The 16,245-nt window shown below is 35.9% G+C and overlaps 2 protein-coding genes across 2 annotated transcripts; one reads left to right on the top strand and one right to left on the bottom strand.

Moving 5' to 3' along the window:
- Positions 1–2,130: 2,130 nt before the first annotated feature.
- Positions 2,131–3,162, top strand: LOC103933665. Its single transcript, XM_009343356.3, has 2 exons — positions 2,131–2,516; positions 2,878–3,162. Exons 1-2 carry the CDS (start codon positions 2,134–2,136, stop codon positions 3,041–3,043), a joined length of 549 nt encoding a protein of 182 aa, XP_009341631.2. The 5' UTR covers positions 2,131–2,133; the 3' UTR covers positions 3,044–3,162.
- Positions 3,163–3,562: 400 nt separating this feature from the next.
- LOC103933658 (DNA mismatch repair protein MSH1, mitochondrial) lies at positions 3,563–15,898 on the bottom strand. Its single transcript, XM_018644083.2, has 22 exons — positions 15,505–15,898; positions 14,656–14,791; positions 14,432–14,529; positions 13,296–13,371; positions 12,991–13,110; positions 12,405–12,452; positions 11,971–12,035; positions 11,374–11,459; positions 10,972–11,136; positions 10,440–10,549; positions 10,244–10,349; positions 9,917–9,992; positions 9,566–9,624; positions 8,922–8,989; positions 8,159–8,332; positions 7,307–7,513; positions 6,889–7,145; positions 6,607–6,750; positions 5,884–5,941; positions 5,474–5,773; positions 4,229–4,948; positions 3,563–4,025 (listed from the first exon to the last, which is right to left on the bottom strand). The coding sequence occupies exons 1-22, from the start codon at positions 15,621–15,623 to the stop codon at positions 3,795–3,797; spliced, it is 3,423 nt and encodes a 1,140-aa protein (XP_018499599.2). The 5' UTR covers positions 15,624–15,898; the 3' UTR covers positions 3,563–3,794.
- Between the last annotated feature and the right edge of the window lie 347 nt (positions 15,899–16,245).

Here is a 16,245-nt window from a genome sequence, read left to right as displayed (position 1 = left end):
TATATACAACGTGCATGGTGTCTGACTGTGTAGGGATACAACTATTTGGAAACGATGGCAATGCCATACAAATTAATGCAACCCCTGAGAGACTCTGAGTATAAGGAATCGTTGCCTTGGCTACGGTGGGGTGCATCCTGTAACTCGATCACGATGGTGCCTCATTGAGTTAGAGTCTAGAGACGTATTCCTTCATGAATTAAACTCACATTTTGTATATTTTAAATTTTTATTTTCCGATTCAAAATTATATACAACAAAATGCATTTTATTTGAAGAACACAAAGGAGATGCGTCTTTTGTGTCAAAAGACAACTCTCTCTCTCATCCATCATTCACATCCCTCTCATACCTCGATCTCTTACTCTCACTTAGCCCAGATTTGTTGGATTAGTTGACATCATTTCTCAATTTTGTTGCTGAAGAATTGTACTGGTTCAAGGATCAAACTTGGTGTAGTTACCTTCATTTCTATGCCTGTTTTCTTTATAGTTTAGTGGTATGAATTGTCTTCCTTATTGGATTATATTGTGGAACTTAATTATTATATAGTTATTCAATTGAGTATTTGAAACAGTAACATGATGCTTTGCTTTTTGTTTGATATCTAATTTCAGTCTGATCTTATTTATGTTGGTTTTCTTCTATTGCTTTGGCTGTAATGGGAGATAATTGGATTGAAGATTTTTAAGGACTGTAAGAAAAACTTTATTGGGAGATTAATCTGAAGCGGTCTCATGTGGCTGACGGTTTTTTTTTTATTTTTTATATTTTGGTTGAGGTTGTGGCACGTGTGAGGAATGGACAAAATAACCTCGGTTTTCTTCAGAAAGAGTTTATCGCCTATTGATTCTTTTGGAAGTTTTGTATTTACACAGGGAAAGAAAAAGCCAATAACAACAAATTCTTCTCAATTATGAAAAAATGTGTAACGCTGTGAAGAAATGAAAAAAAAGGTGAGCAGCGGCAGGATTCGAACCCTAGTCATACCCGATAAGCACTACGGCACGCTCACAATCTTTATGTTAATTCTCGCTTTTTGGCTAATTATCCATTAAGCAGGCTAAATCTATCATTTTAGCTCTCTATGAAATCGACTTCAGGACCAAAATAGCAAGTCAGAACGAAAGCCATAACTTCTTGAATCACACAAGAAAGTGGTTTCAGATTTTTTTTTTTCCTTGTATTTTTGGTGATTAAATCTTATTGAGTAGTAGTTCTAGTGTGTTTGTAATGTGAAGAGTAATACCCTTTCGCATTTTGATATTATAAGCTCTCATTCTTTACAATAAAATTGTGGATTTTATTTAAAAAAAAAAAAAACATAAGCATGCAAGCAGGAAACATGTGGAGTTTCACAAATCTTCCATCCACCATTTTTTTTCGTTTTGCAACAATTACTTCGCTTACATGGATAGCATATAAATATGGTCGGACTCGGATTGGTAGTTAAAAATAAAGAAAACTTATAATAGTATTTAATTTTATATATTCTCCTATTCTTTCTTTCTCACCTAATTTATTCTATTTTTCCCTTTCTTCTACTTCCCCTCGTTATACAGTAATTAATACCAGAATACAAACAAAAAATATATATCAAACGGGCCATAAATTTTAGTTTTCCCCTCTCTTTTCTTTTTTTTTGTTTTTTTTGTTTTTTTTTTTTTTTGGGTGTTTGGTGGTTTTTATTTGTTAGTACTTATATATCCTGTTGAGTTAGTAGTTTATTTTTAGCGAGTGACAGATATTTCAATTTGTAACCTTAAAAAGTTGAATTTTAGTTGTTCGAAGCTACGTTAAATCTGTCTGAAATAAAAGGCCAAGAAAAGAAAAACAACTAACATAAGTAAAAGAATATTATTCTGTCTGAAATAAAAGGAAGAAGAAATAAGTATTTCTGTGTTAGACTTTTAGCTAGCAGTTCAATCTCAAACAGTTTTCCTCAAGAGCTTTGCTGGAAATTGTCCGCGTCCGGAGGATGGGTGTAACAGCCCACCCTAATAATAATCACAAACAAGAAACTTCCTACCCTTAATTGCAAAACCCTTTGGGGATTTCTGGTTGTGGTTGATGGTGTTGTATCGATTGCTTTGGGACATGGACTTTCGACGTAATGCGTCGCCTCGGAGAATAATGGTGGTAGCAGATCCAACCCAAGAGTCAGCAGGTGCACTCCAATATGCACTGTCTAAAACTGTTTCCGAGAACGATGAATTGATTCTCTTCCATGTCGAAAACCCTAATTCATGGCGATACACGATAACGATGTTCCTTAAAAGACCTAGGGGTGGCTCCGCCACCGCAGCTGTAGAAGGAGGCTTAGGGAACACGGAGTTTCTTGAAGAAATGAAGAATGCATGCAAACATGCAAAACCAAAAGTACGTGTGCGGGTAGAGAAGGTGGCGATAATGGAAGGCAAGGACAAAGCAAGTATTATTCTAGATCAAAGCAAGGTTCTTGGGGTGGATGTCCTTGTTATAGGTCAACGACGGAGTCTTTCTACAGTTATCTTAGGGTGAGTTTGCTCATACATTTTCATTGCCTTTTACAACAAGAACCTCGTTGATCAGTTTACTTTTTGTGTACTGTTTTTTAATATCTAAAAGTGCTTTATAACAACCAAAAGCTTTTTTTAGTATTTGTTTTTAATACCTTAAAGACATTTTGAGTCATAAAAAACGCTTTTTTGACGAGCAGCAGTGCTTCTTACAAAAATAATCCAAATTCTCATCTCCTAAGCCTTACAAAAATGCTGATGTTTGAACTTCCATCGGAATTTTTGTTTTGGGTCAAAGTGTTACTGAGATTTGGTGTGCGAAAACAGATTGATCAACTTGAATATTTGCTAATCTCTTTTCTTTGTGTACCTCAAACAGATACAGGAGGCCCGGAGGTTCCACGCGAGGGACAAAACCAATAGACACAGCAGAGTATTTGATTGATAAAAGCAGCTGCACCTGCGTCGGAGTGCAGAAAAAGGGACAAAATGGAGGCTACCTTCTCAATACAAAGACCCACAAAAACTTCTGGCTTCTGGCTTAACAAGCACTCGAATTACCAGAGAAGCACTTGCCCTTTCGTCTTAGATGCTTTGTTATGCCGTTCGTCTTCTGCATTCGATTAATGATATACATTGATCGTTGGGACAGTAGAATCAAATCGAACAAGAAGTTTAGTTCGCTAAATCGGTTGATGTCTAGACATAGTGAGCTTGACGATGAGACTATATTGTTGTGCTGATCTTGGTTGGTTAAGGAGTGAGCCGTATATGTATGAAATTGTTCAATTCCAAATGAAGAAAAATAGGTTTGTACATATGTAACAATGATTGGCTCCTGTAAACCAACATGAAAATGTTGATAGTAGAACCAAATTAACGAGATAGCAGTGTCTTTTCATTCTAAAACAAAGTAACAAAAAGGAACTGTTTATCGGTGTGCATACACTTCTGCTATATAATCTGCATCGTCAAAAACTTGCCATTTTAGCTCATAAGAGTCATGCTTCCACTCAATGAAACCAAAAACTGTAATGTAGCAATGATATGTCAAGTACTGCGGATTGGGTAGAAAAAGGAGAACCGGATAAATAACAATTGTAATATATTACAAGTACCAGCAGAACTTCACATCCGTCTACTTGGCTGACAAACACGTTAAGTGGAGCAACAGAACAAAAACAAAATTGTTGCAGCCACTGCTACAAATACATACATATATAGGTTAAAGGATTGCCAACCATCTCTTCATTTTCCCTAACAAAAGCAACCTTGTACATAAAGATATCCGCGGAATTATCTACAAACCGCCACACCATCCAAGGAAAGATTGGATGTGCCAAAATTCCTATGCTTACCATCAGCCACATTGATCAGATGGTATCCTTGATTAGGAAGCTGGTTAATTAGAAGAGTCTCTAATTGGCAAGCCAAGCTCTTTCCCGGGACAGTGAAATAAAGGAAATTGGCGTTCTGCAGTCCTTCCTTTGAACGATGTGCACGGACTCGTCCCTCCAGATCATCCGTCTATGAAACCAATATGTAGACATATTAGATTGAAACACATAGCATAATAAAAAGTTTTATAATACATGAGCGTCATTTTTTCAGCCAATGACCGAGACCAATAATTATCAAGGACATAGACCGACCTTGAGAGTGACTATCATGACTACTTTTTTCTTAAAACCAGAAATAACTGAAAGGAATTTCTGTTAACAAAAAATTACCTGCCCGACATACAGTCGCTTATCAGGCCTGAGAATCACATATACACATGACAGACCAATGGTTGATGGAGGTGGCTGTTCCCTTGTACCAATTAGAACACAGCGTATCTCAGTAAGTTCGGATGTTTTTTTCTTCTTATAAAGCTCAGTCAGCATCTTTTGGCAAATCAAGGTGATTGCACTCTCAACCTCCTTCTGTAGGACTTCCATTCTGTTCGTTGATCCTGTCACAGCTTCAACTTTAGCACTACTTGACGGGGGATGGGATCGCTCAGAATTGCTAAAACCTGTGGAACTTAACTGTTCAACTTTTGTGTCATTCTTTCCTAGAAGTACCTCATTTGCAAAAACTGAATGATACAGGTCTTCAGCTCTGTCGATTATTGTTTCAGGAATCCCTTCCCTCTTAGCCGTTTCAAATGCTAAGCTTTCTCTACAGATCCCATCCATCAACTTCCAGGTCGGTTTTGTTTGGCCATCCACATATACAGTTCCCATTGCTTTGTTTACAGTGTTCTTTGTATTAAGAGGCAAACTAAATATCCCATGCAAGTGAGTAGATATGATACCAAGACAACCTATTGCATCAAGAGTTTCAACAATACTACCAGCAATACATGTACCCTTTGCTGTTTCTGTTCCTCGGCAGATTTCATCTACAAGTACGAGACTTCTCTTAGTGGCTCCAGTAACAATGGACCGAATTTCTGACATCTCCACCTGAAACAATGAAATTGGGTAACATGAAGTGTGTACGGCTGCAACCATTAAAAGTTGATGTTCCGATTCCAGTCTGTATGAGATTCAGATGATTATAAATATGTATGAGGAATCAGAAAATCACATCAAACAAAACACTAAGGCAAGTTTTTCTTTTAGATTAATTTGTGATTTGATCCAAACATTGTTCTATATAACATGTAAGACATAGGGAAGAAGGTGAGGGAGAGAAGAAACTACAGCGCAAGAGAGACGAAGATAGACTAAAGTTGGGTCTTAAGTCCCAAACAATGACAAAACTGAAATCCAATTACAGAAGGCTTGTTTACGTAGGCAGTCTAATAATAAAATTCCACGATAAAACGTAAAGGAAATTAAGGGGCTCAAGTGCTCCCTGCTTGAAGTGGAAAGATTAAGGACATGTAGGTGAGCATGATGAGCTTAACTAATTTAGGAGAAACTAAACTATTTACTACATTACTTACTGACTATAGGCAACTAAGACAGCATACAATGATATCATACCTGAAAGGAACTTTTCCCATCAGCAGGGCTGTCATAAGATTTCATGTGAAGCATAATCGAATCAAAATGAGGAATCGAGGCTGATTCTGCAGGCACCATAAATCCACATATTCCAAGTAATGCGGCAGCACAAATTGATCGTAACAAACTTGATTTACCACCACCGTTTGGTCCAGTCAAAAGAAACAATGACTGCATATCAACAGTGTTATTTACAGCACTACCCTCTGCTACATCCAACCAGTATGGCGATAAACCAACTATCTTCATCCCATTTCCTCCATTCAATGGTTTTACATCCTACATCCAACAAATAAATATATATAACAGCTACAGTACAGATGTAAGAGACATGATATGGATATGTGAGCTGTCAATCAAAAAGGACCAGAGTGATTTATTGACACTACCTTCGACCTACAGGACTCTCCAAGGGTGGGAAATACCCATTTCCTTCTTCTCCCTTCACTGCAATATGCCGGCAACCAAATCAGAATACAATAGATACCACACTAAAGATGTTAATAATAAAGCAAGAGATCAAATTTGTGGAATTCAAAGAAAAGTTATAAAACCTACAATAAAAAATAACATGGATGATGGTTCTTACTTCTTATTGTTAGTCAGTTCTTAGCTAACAGCTTAGGATTTGATCAAAGCTTCACTAAGGCTGAGTTTTCGTTAAAATTCTATTGCATCAAATAATAACTCCATGAAAACTTTCAACTTATTTAATTCCTTTAACATGAGCAAAGAAAACCAACCTCCTGGGGTTTAGTGAAACAACAAAACTGCCCTCATTGAACGAGGGAGTAAAAGTAATATCTAAAACCAGATTGAAGATCTGTGTAACATATGCTTAAGATGATCAAAGAGAATGAGAAAACCTAATACAAGTGATACTCTGATAGTCTCAGTAAGTTCTTACATCAAGAAAACAACTGATTTATTATGACCACCCAATGAAAATACTGTCCACAGAATAAAATTACAGTACAGATAGACACTACGCATTGAAAGCGATCCCTACAAATTATTCTAGCTGACCATCTAACTATTAAATCACACCGCTGATTACAATTGCAGATGATACGAGTACTGTTTAAAGGCATTATAAAGTCATAAAACCCAACCTCACATGAGCAAATAATGCCTTTGCAATAACTAGAAGCATTGAGGAGAATACAAGGATATTGATCTTCGCTTGTAAATCAGAAGAAAGTCCCCTCAACAATTCCAATACCCTTGTTTTGGCCTTGGCACCTGCCTCATGGTACCTACAACAGAAAAAGAAAAAGAAAATAAAAGGTTAAGGAACTCTATTCAATGTAGAGGACTAAATGAAGAAATAAAGAGTAGGTTAGCCAAATTGAAGAAGAATGAAAGCAACTTCCATATCAAGGAAAATAGCACACCTTGTTAAAGCGTCCTCCACTTTCGCCGTGGTAAACCACTCTTCTCCAACCTTTCTACCTTTTGAATCTAGAGCAGGTTTAAGCTGTTTAATCTGTTCTTCCCCAGGGGTACCACCCCAAACAGCAGGTGCAAACCGTTTACCCTTAAACCAAACAGCTTCGTGCTCCCGTGCATATAATATTTCTCCTTTTGGGCCTCCAAGTGGAGCTGTGGTGGCCTTTATTCTAGAAATAATAGGCAGGAAATCTTCAGTAACCTGCAAAGTTCTAAATGCTATGAACATATGTAAATCAAAATGCTTATAATTGGGAAAGAAAATGTTGAAATCTTAATGTAGTGCCTTCTAGGACAATATAATTTAAAGTTAATTTTGAGACATGTAAATGTGTGAGCCAAAGTTGAGTGCTGGAGACCTACTGCTAGAGATAACGCCTCAGCAGCCTTTTCCACTTCTGCAACCGCTTCCTCTATATGCATTCTCTTTATACGACCTTTCCATGAAGACTCCATATCCTCAAAAAAATCATTAGGAACAACAAGAAAAGAACTAAATTTTTGGTCATGTTCTCCATCTAGGGAGATCATTTCACCAATACTATCTGAAGTGCACTCGCATTCATTAACCTGGCCAAAAAAGGGACTAATATTATATGCATGGAAAACAAACAGTATAGACACTTTAGGATCTATATGAATACCTGCAAGATTTACACGTCTCAATCCACAGCAATCTACTAAATTTATAATCGTCCAACCAACAGAGTGCTTTCAATTGCAAAAGAAAGAGAAGATATACCAACGCCTTCCAAAAGATGCATGTTTTATAAAGAATCTAGTAACTTATTACGACTATTAAAAAACTTATACCTATAATTCAAAATGGATGTTTCATGGATTTTGAAAGATTTGTGTAACATCCTTTATAGCAAGTCTTTGAGAACTAAGATTAAATGTATTTGAATCAAATAGAGCGGGAACTTATGAGATTTATGTTAGGCTAAGCACTAGTGCCCTTCATAGAGAAGACAACAAGAATATACATAGGGGGCTCCATATTGAAGATTGTAAAGTGAATGTTTCATTTCCAGGAGGGGTCTTGAACCCAGATATTTCAAATTTCATGAACAAGGATCTAGCCATCTAGTTTGGAAGTTGGTTTTCATTTAACCTATTCAACTATAAAACTTTTCCTTGTAAACTAGAGGACATTAAAAACCGAAAGAAAAAGATCAGAAAAAACAGTAAAATCAACTCAGCAGCTGTGCTTACTAATGTCTCAAAGTCAATTTTCAACCCAGTTGCCACCCATGTAGGATCCATCAACAACTGCAGGATTTCACATAGCTGAGGGGCTTTTTGCATGTGCAATATTTCATCGAGAACATTTTTAATTCTGCAGAACTCAATATGATTGGCCTCCCTCAGTTCAAGAAGCTTCACCAGCTGTGAAACATACAACCAGGATTATTTACCAGGGTATAAAAAGGCATGCGTATATGGAGGCACACACACACATGAATACTCCCCTGTATGCATATTTACTAAAACATCCATATATTATGTGAGAACCATTTATTGACTAAATTTATATTCAACAGTTAAATATAGTTGAGACACGGGACAAAATTCTTTAAATAGAGATATAATGGAAGAAAATACTTAAAATACTCACCTTTCAATCTCATAGCATTGCATCGAAAATCTAAAACATAAACATTAAAAGACTGAAATCTGGGAAGTAATTACTCAGCTAACCTAGATACTTCAAATTATACTTGAGTCATAGAAAGGTCAATGCCAACCATGGAGAAGGATATCACTAGGACGAAAGGTTTTACACTGGTGAAAGAGAAGAACCAAGAACCGTCTATAAAAAAATGGTAATTCACTATACCAGCTCACATGTAGTTCATTTATATTCAAACTGTAATTTACAGAGACTGTTTTAAGGTCTTGATATTTTATAAAAGTGAAAAGAACGAAAGCAAGAGCAAGCTATGTTTAAATCACAATAGCAAGGTCAGGATACAACCTTTGCAGGTGAAACACAAGTAAACTCAGGAATCGAGCACGTTATGTTGCTCATAAGTCTGCACGTTGCTGATTTAATAACAAATAAAAAAACACTTGTCAGAGGATTTAGAAAAACATAATAATGAGATGGCATGCCACGCAGGTCAAACATAACACGTTAAATGCTAATCTATTGTTCAGGATCTCAGGGGAACAAAATACTGTAATTAGTACATTATGATAAATTTAGATAATCTAGAATCTTACGGACACATTTTATTTGAAACTTTGAATCACGCAGGTTAGTGGCTCTTATTATTTTGAGTCTTCTCGCTTTGAAGCCTTTCTGCAGGGAACTCACCTAGTATATGGAAAAGTGTACCCTTATTAATTAAAATTGTTAGTTTTTTATGTTCGCCCCCACCCACCCTCTATATATCATATAAATTAATTAATATGTCTCTCAGTTGGTGTGTGAGTGGACATGAATGTAGTGGCACACGTTTGAGCAGAAACCGTACGAAGTCAGGGAACAATGCACCAGGATTGACTTAGTATAAAACACACCAAAAGATAATGGACAAGAAACAATATGTTTGGGGAAAAGAATTCAGATGCTATGATCTCATGCTGAAGCAGTACAAAAAGTACATCACAGCTCACCTTGAATTGTGGATGATATATCATAAGCTGGAGGATTAAGAAGAAGATCCCTAACATACCTGAGAAATCAGAAACAAACAAATCTAAAGAACAAAGTACGAAAACATGTACCCACACAGACATACAGCTGTATGTGTACATTAGCATATTATGAGATTGTACATCGAACAGAACTGAGTGAAAAGGGAAACTGGAGGAATTTGTCATTTGAACGAAAGAAAAACTCGGCAGTGATCAAATGGCGGTGATGTATTTGTTCAGGCACACCAAAGAAAAAACATGCATATGGTGACAACAAAATGTAGGGATATGCAGTTTGTTACAACGGAAAAGCGTACATAATATACTCACAACAAAGGGAGGCCTGTGCAATTTGAAGGAAGCAACACCTTCAACAAACAAGGTATGCCCTCAGTCGGTATGGCACCTGGAAGTGTGCAGAAACATATCAATCACTTTTAACTTGACAACGACTTCATATCATGACAATCAAACAAGGGTAGTGCTATCCACACACCCATTTTTACCTCTCACACACCCTCTCAATTTTCGGGCATCGGATCAAATGAATTGAAGAAGATCAATGGACAAAAATTAACATGGATGTGTAAGAGGTAAAAAAAGGGGTGTGTGAACAGCACTACCCTAAAGTAAAACCGTTGATGCAAATAGACAAACCAATTTGAGTCGCTGTTCCAAGGGTTAAAGGGTGGGGTCTGTTTTCTGAAGGCACACTCACATTCCTGAACGTAACTTCTTCATCAAGACCATAAAGATCTTTAACCTGAGACGTTCGATAGACAGATGGATATCTCATACCATATGCCAGTGAACAAAAAGTGGAATACACAATAAATTCATTAGATATGTTAACCTTAGATAAAATCTCAGTGACAGGATTGCCTTCAAACCATTCAAAATGTCTACCATTACATTCTCCCCACAGTAAGCCTCCCTCACCAAATTCTCCCCAACGACAAGTGCCTGTAAAGGAGACTCTTGATATAATTAAGCATCAGATAAACTACTTCAGGAAGAATAGCAGAAAGATAAGAGAACTATATAAAGTTAAGAAAAAGAAATTTTATTTTCTTGGTTGAAGAGCAAGAAAAAATAATCACCCAAAACTTATATTATGGGAAACGAAGGTTTCTCAAAATATTTGCAAGGCACATTTAGGGGAAAAAAATTCAAGGTGTAAATAAGTTAATAACAGAAACTTAATCTGGAGGCATTAACTTTAACTTCCCAAAAGGTCTATGCCTCACTTGGCAGAGAAAAATGCAAGCCACAACCAAAATCAGATATCCTCTGCACAATTTTACAATTTGGCCTGACAGAAGCACCCCACAGGCAATAAAGGATACACCAACCATTTTTGACATTAATTTAGAAGTTATATCTACCTGAGAAATTGCTCCTCAAAGACGTATGCAGAAATAAATGATGGTACCGACATGTACGAAGCTTAGTAACCAAGGCCTCCTCAGTCAAACCATCCTCCGACGAATAAGTTTTCATGGTCTCCAGGACAAAATTGATGCAATACCCTCTTGCGGAACGAGATATTCCTGCCACATATATTTTACAAGTATTAATGAACCTTACACAAGTCAACCTAAGATAGCTGTATTGCCTTTAAGGACTACGGACAACAGAATCTAACTTACAGCCTTAAGAAAGACACATGAATTTAGGAACTGATTTTTAGCATAAATTGGAGTGCAAAATTAACTTGAAGCATTAAATAATCAAGGATGGGAAAATCTAGTGAATTAACTTTTTGAGAAAATATAATGTATTCTTACCAACAACAGGCATTGGTTCTGGAAAATCAAGATCGTGATCAACCCCAACAAGTCCAAAGACGTAAGGACTACCAGGATGAGCATGCCTGAAATACTCAACAAAACAAGTCAGAAGAAACATATGCATGTCAAGAATTTTGGGCTTCAAATTCAAAAATAAAATTTTCTGAAGCAACATAAGGATACAGGAAATTTTCACGCTCCACACCCTAATTAACATGAAACTTCTGACATCAAAATATGAACAACCATAAGAAGCTTAATGATCATCTTCAATAAAAATCTAATAATTTTTATAACAACAAAATAAAAGACCACATGTATATTAAATTTCCAAGAAGCAGCATGTGTATTTGTGACATAGATAACTGTTCATTGAGAACATATTTTATGACGACTGTACTAACTGTGTTGTAACAGAAATTCAGAACACACAATAACATGCTTCAGGATTAGATATCTATCCCTTTCTTCAAAATAAACAATAAAACAATTTCTATCACTCAATCAAAAAAGGAAACAAAAAAATCTGTTTAATGGTATGTTATATAACAAAATGACAAACTATAAATGAATGAGTTATCCACATGTAATTACCCCGATATAAAACGCCCTTTACGGGAACGAGCTTGTGTTGGGCCCTGAACTTCTTCCACAATGCACTACAAGGACCAAAGCATGATCATTGAGCAACCAATCAGACGATGAACACTGAACAAAATAGTTGGATGACAAAAAAAATGACCATATAAGGCAATGGATGCATGATACACCACTAAAGGCAACAGAAGTACAAGATGAACACCGTATGAAGCATGCCTCAGCGTTTCAAAGGTGCAAACATACAAATTATGCAGTAGACCTATCATCCATTAATGGAGCAGAAAACAATAAGGACCTGAAGGCGTAATTGCATATTCCGGACAACAGTAAAGTGAATGCATAAAAAAGTAGTTAAAACTTCAATGCACCAGGATAATTTATGAATACAATAAAATGATTAGTATAGTTATCATAAATGCTATACTCACCACCGAAAACCCATTCCGTGTCAGATCATCCAAAGTTTGACGAAGATTCTGCAAATCATATATAATTATGCACTGAGTCCTTGACAGAATAAACACATGATAATATGCGTAAGGAATTGATTGAAAAAAATTGACAAGAAACATTTCTTTATATTATTATTGGGCTGAATTGGAAAAACATAATTATATAGACTTTGGAAGAAAGAAGCAAAAAAATGGGGTAGAAATTATGCCATACTAATTATTTAGCACGATTCCCAACATACCATCCTATAGCTATGCAAAATAATAAGTTAATAACATATGTGAAAGACCTCTTAAGCATATTCAATTTGCTAAACATGGTATAGTTCCCAGGGAAAACCGAGAGGAACAAAGTTCATACTATAACAAGGCCCCATTTTTTGATAATCTTGTACAAATGCATAGTAGGGTTTTTACTATTAAGTATATACAGTTTCTCCAAAATTAGGAAAGAAATGACAAAGTAAGAATTGTGACAGAATAAAACTTCAATGTCTAGAAATATTTGAAGTTCAAGGAATCCAAATATAACATGCATACGAAAATAAAGTATGATCTATACCACAACCGGGCAACCAGCTCTTGGAATACTATCTGAGCGCAGACCCCCAAAAGGATTTAAACCTGCATATTCAACCAAAATACAAGCATCTATTCCAAGGGCTTCATAAAAGTCACCAACCTGAAAAATAAATAAAATAAAACAATTGTTGCACCTATAATTAATAAACTATATATAAACATATTACGAATGTTAAGAGATTTCAACAAGGCAGACCAATTATAAAGTAGAAAAGATCGCATGAAAAAATTTAGCATTAAAAGCTTCTTAATACCAAAAGGGCTGATATACAAGTAGTTACATACTCTGCAGAGCAAAACTTCACGTGGAAATTTTGACTTGAACTGCAAGATCTCCCAGTTGAGCGTTCCTTCTTTTAGACTAAAACAAACAAGGTATACTTAATGAGCTTTACAAAGAAAGAAACAATCTTTTGAAGCTTCCAAAAAAGATGATCATAATAGTTTTCTATCAAAACCTATGAACATGTAAATGTTTGAAAGAATACTCTTTTACCATGAAAAAAAAACTCTTGGAGATCTTTCAGAAAAGAGTAAATTAATTATTTCTGTCAGGATTCAATTCCTTATATTTGGGAAATTTATGTGCACAAAACATGTAAAGGGACTTTATGCCAACGCAGAGATGCAACAACCTTTCTTTGGATAAAAGATGAGTAGTGATATTACAAAGAACATCAAGCTGCTACAACTCACTTGTATTACAAAGATGCTATAATTCCAACCCTTTTATATTTAAATTCAAAATACTAGAGATAAATAATCCATACAAAAACTGTTAACTATTAACAATTTACTGTCTTCTAGTCCACATAGAAATTTGATCCATTCTCTGCCTCTAATCTTTCAAGAAAGTTAAAAGTACAAAATCCTGTTGATCATGAATGCGAGTAGTGCAAACAGACCTACATGTATCAAACAGCACTCAAAGGGTCTATAAATCCATGTAAGATTCTTCAAACTCAGTTGTCTTTACATCTAAACATTTAAACTTTGGCACGAAGGACCAAACTTCAAAGTACACACCGAGCTTCTTTCTAGGTTCACTTTGGCATGAAATAGAGATGAAACGTATGGTTGAGCACAGTAATCAACCCAAGTCTTCTCATTTCAAAACCTGTAACCTGACACTTTGCAGGTTTGATGGCTATCATTGGCATTTCTTTAACCTATCCACGACCCACAGCAGGGAGCTAAATTTGAGGAACCTACAGTTTAGTCCTTCATGTCATCTAAGGATGCAAAAAAGAGGTCATATGAATATTTACATAAAACTTTACAAGAAAAGGAAAACAAGCTCAACTGCTAAGAGCAGAAAAGAACAGCACATAACACATGAGTTTTTTCTTCTCATTGTCTCTTCCATAAACACACAATTGAAATAACAATAAGATCGATAAAGTATCATAAAAAGATCTCACCTCCCATTTTTTAAGTTAACGTCCAAGCCTAGCAAATTGGAATAGTCAAGCCTTTTAACCAGCTGGACAGTTGAAGGCTTCCTGCACATCTCCATCCTCTGCAAATGAAACACGTGTGACGATGAAAGATCTTCAGTGAAGATATCAAGAAATCATATTCCCAATGAAAAACAAAAAAAGAGAACTTGTCTATTCACAACAGCAAAATGTGTGCAGTAACAAACCTCCTTCCACCAAAGTATGTTAGAAAGAGCTCTTTCATCCAGGAAATTATTCAAAGCATTAAGTTTTTTGGTCCCTTTTCTGCTTCCTCCTGAAACTTTTTGATCTTTGAAACAACGAATCCTTCGAAACTGTCCACTATTAATGCAGAACAAAAAAATAATCTCATTGTGCTAGTTAAAGTAAAAGAATCAAATTAAAGATGAATATTAAAGGTACACAGACACACACAAAGAAGGAAAAAAAGTATTACCTACTTCGCCAGTGGGCATGGCTAGTTCTTGAATAGTTGTTCTGTTTCCAAGTATTTATTTTAATTCTTTTAATTAAATGAAGGGAATTATCATCAGACCACATTTGAATTTTATACCAAGACTGATTGATACTATCATTTGGTAAGGCATCCTCAAACTTGTTGAGTAATAGCTTTGGTTCATTGCACATCACCAAAAGCACCAATGCACTTATGGGGAGTTTCGATTTTGTTTCTTTGCTTCTGAAGTATCTTGATTTTAATTAAATTACGATAATTTCTACATAAACATATCGGAAATAGTATTTTCCAAAATTGAAATTTTGACAAAGACCCATTAAACCATTTGTTACTCTTCATCGATGAACCAAGCTTGGCATTTCCGAAATCTTATTCGATGGAAATTCAAATCTCGTGGATAAGGCAAGGTCTCTAAAGCTTCAAAAGGATTCTCCTTTCATTGAAATTTCAATGACCCAAGAACATATACAACAATATAAATTCATAATTCAACAATTTTACACACAAAGACATCAGCATGCATAAATTTAATAAAACAGAAAATTATTTCATAGAGAGAGAGGGAGGGAGAGAGTACATGAGCGGAGGAGAGGGGATGAAAGAGCTGCATTTACGAGGAGGGGAGCGAAGAAGAAGAGCGAGATGGCAGCAGCGAGGGAAAGAGACGACGCCGTTCCGAGTAGCGAGCCAGTACATAGCGGTGAAACACTGAAACTGTATCCAAGTTAGGGTTTTAGAGAGAAGGGGTTTTCGTTTTCCCCTTTTGCCTCTGCTGAACTTCCCGCCAGACAGCAACAGGCTAAAAAGGGCTACTTTTGGGAGCACTGGAGTGGAGAGACTGGAGGATGTTTTTGTCTGTTTTGGGATGTGGAAGGGCAGGACAGTCTAAGTGATGGGGTTTGGATGCGGTGTGGACTATGGAGTTGGAACGTGTGGATCACTTGTCCGAGGCTAAGGACAGAGGTACGGGTGTATTTTGGATTGGAGATTCCAATCCCAACCGTAATTTCTGTTCCGAATCAACATTTTCGATTCTGAAATTTTCCCAAAAGAGTTGGATGGCAATTAGAATTTATCTCTTCAATTCGGAATTTCTCAAACTTAGCACTATTACATTTATTTTTACTTCGCACGTATTTTTCTTAATTTCTGATCATCAGATTGAGTAAATTGGAGAATATCAACAATAAAAAATTAATAAGGATGTTTGAGAAATAAAAATAAGTATGTGAATATCACATTTATAAAAAATCATTTGTATTCTTATTTTATCATGTTTGTTATTATATTTAGATATTTTTATTTCGTATTTTGTATA

Source organism: the organism of the source record quoted next, unplaced genomic scaffold (genome assembly GCF_019419815.1).
Source record: "Pyrus x bretschneideri cultivar Hongxiangsu unplaced genomic scaffold, Pyrus_bretschneideri_v1 Contig46, whole genome shotgun sequence".
NCBI lineage: Eukaryota > Viridiplantae > Streptophyta > Magnoliopsida > Rosales > Rosaceae > Pyrus > Pyrus x bretschneideri.
Note: the sequence above shows the minus strand (reverse complement) of the source record. Positions and strands in the feature narration are given on the sequence as shown.

Coding starts and splice junctions, on each gene's coding strand:
- LOC103933665 (XM_009343356.3), top strand. CDS start 2,134: ATGGTGGTAGCAGATCCAACCCAAGAGTCAGCAGGTGCACTCCAATAT. Junction 2,517..2,877: donor CTTTCTACAGTTATCTTAGG/GTGAGTTTGCTC, acceptor TACCTCAAACAG/ATACAGGAGGCCCGGAGGTT.
- LOC103933658 (XM_018644083.2), bottom strand. CDS start 15,623: ATGTACTGGCTCGCTACTCGGAACGGCGTCGTCTCTTTCCCTCGCTGC. Junction 11,137..11,373: donor AGAACCAATGCCTGTTGTTG/GTAAGAATACAT, acceptor TATATGTGGCAG/GAATATCTCGTTCCGCAAGA. Junction 5,774..5,883: donor GAGAGTCCTGTAGGTCGAAG/GTAGTGTCAATA, acceptor TGTTGGATGTAG/GATGTAAAACCATTGAATGG.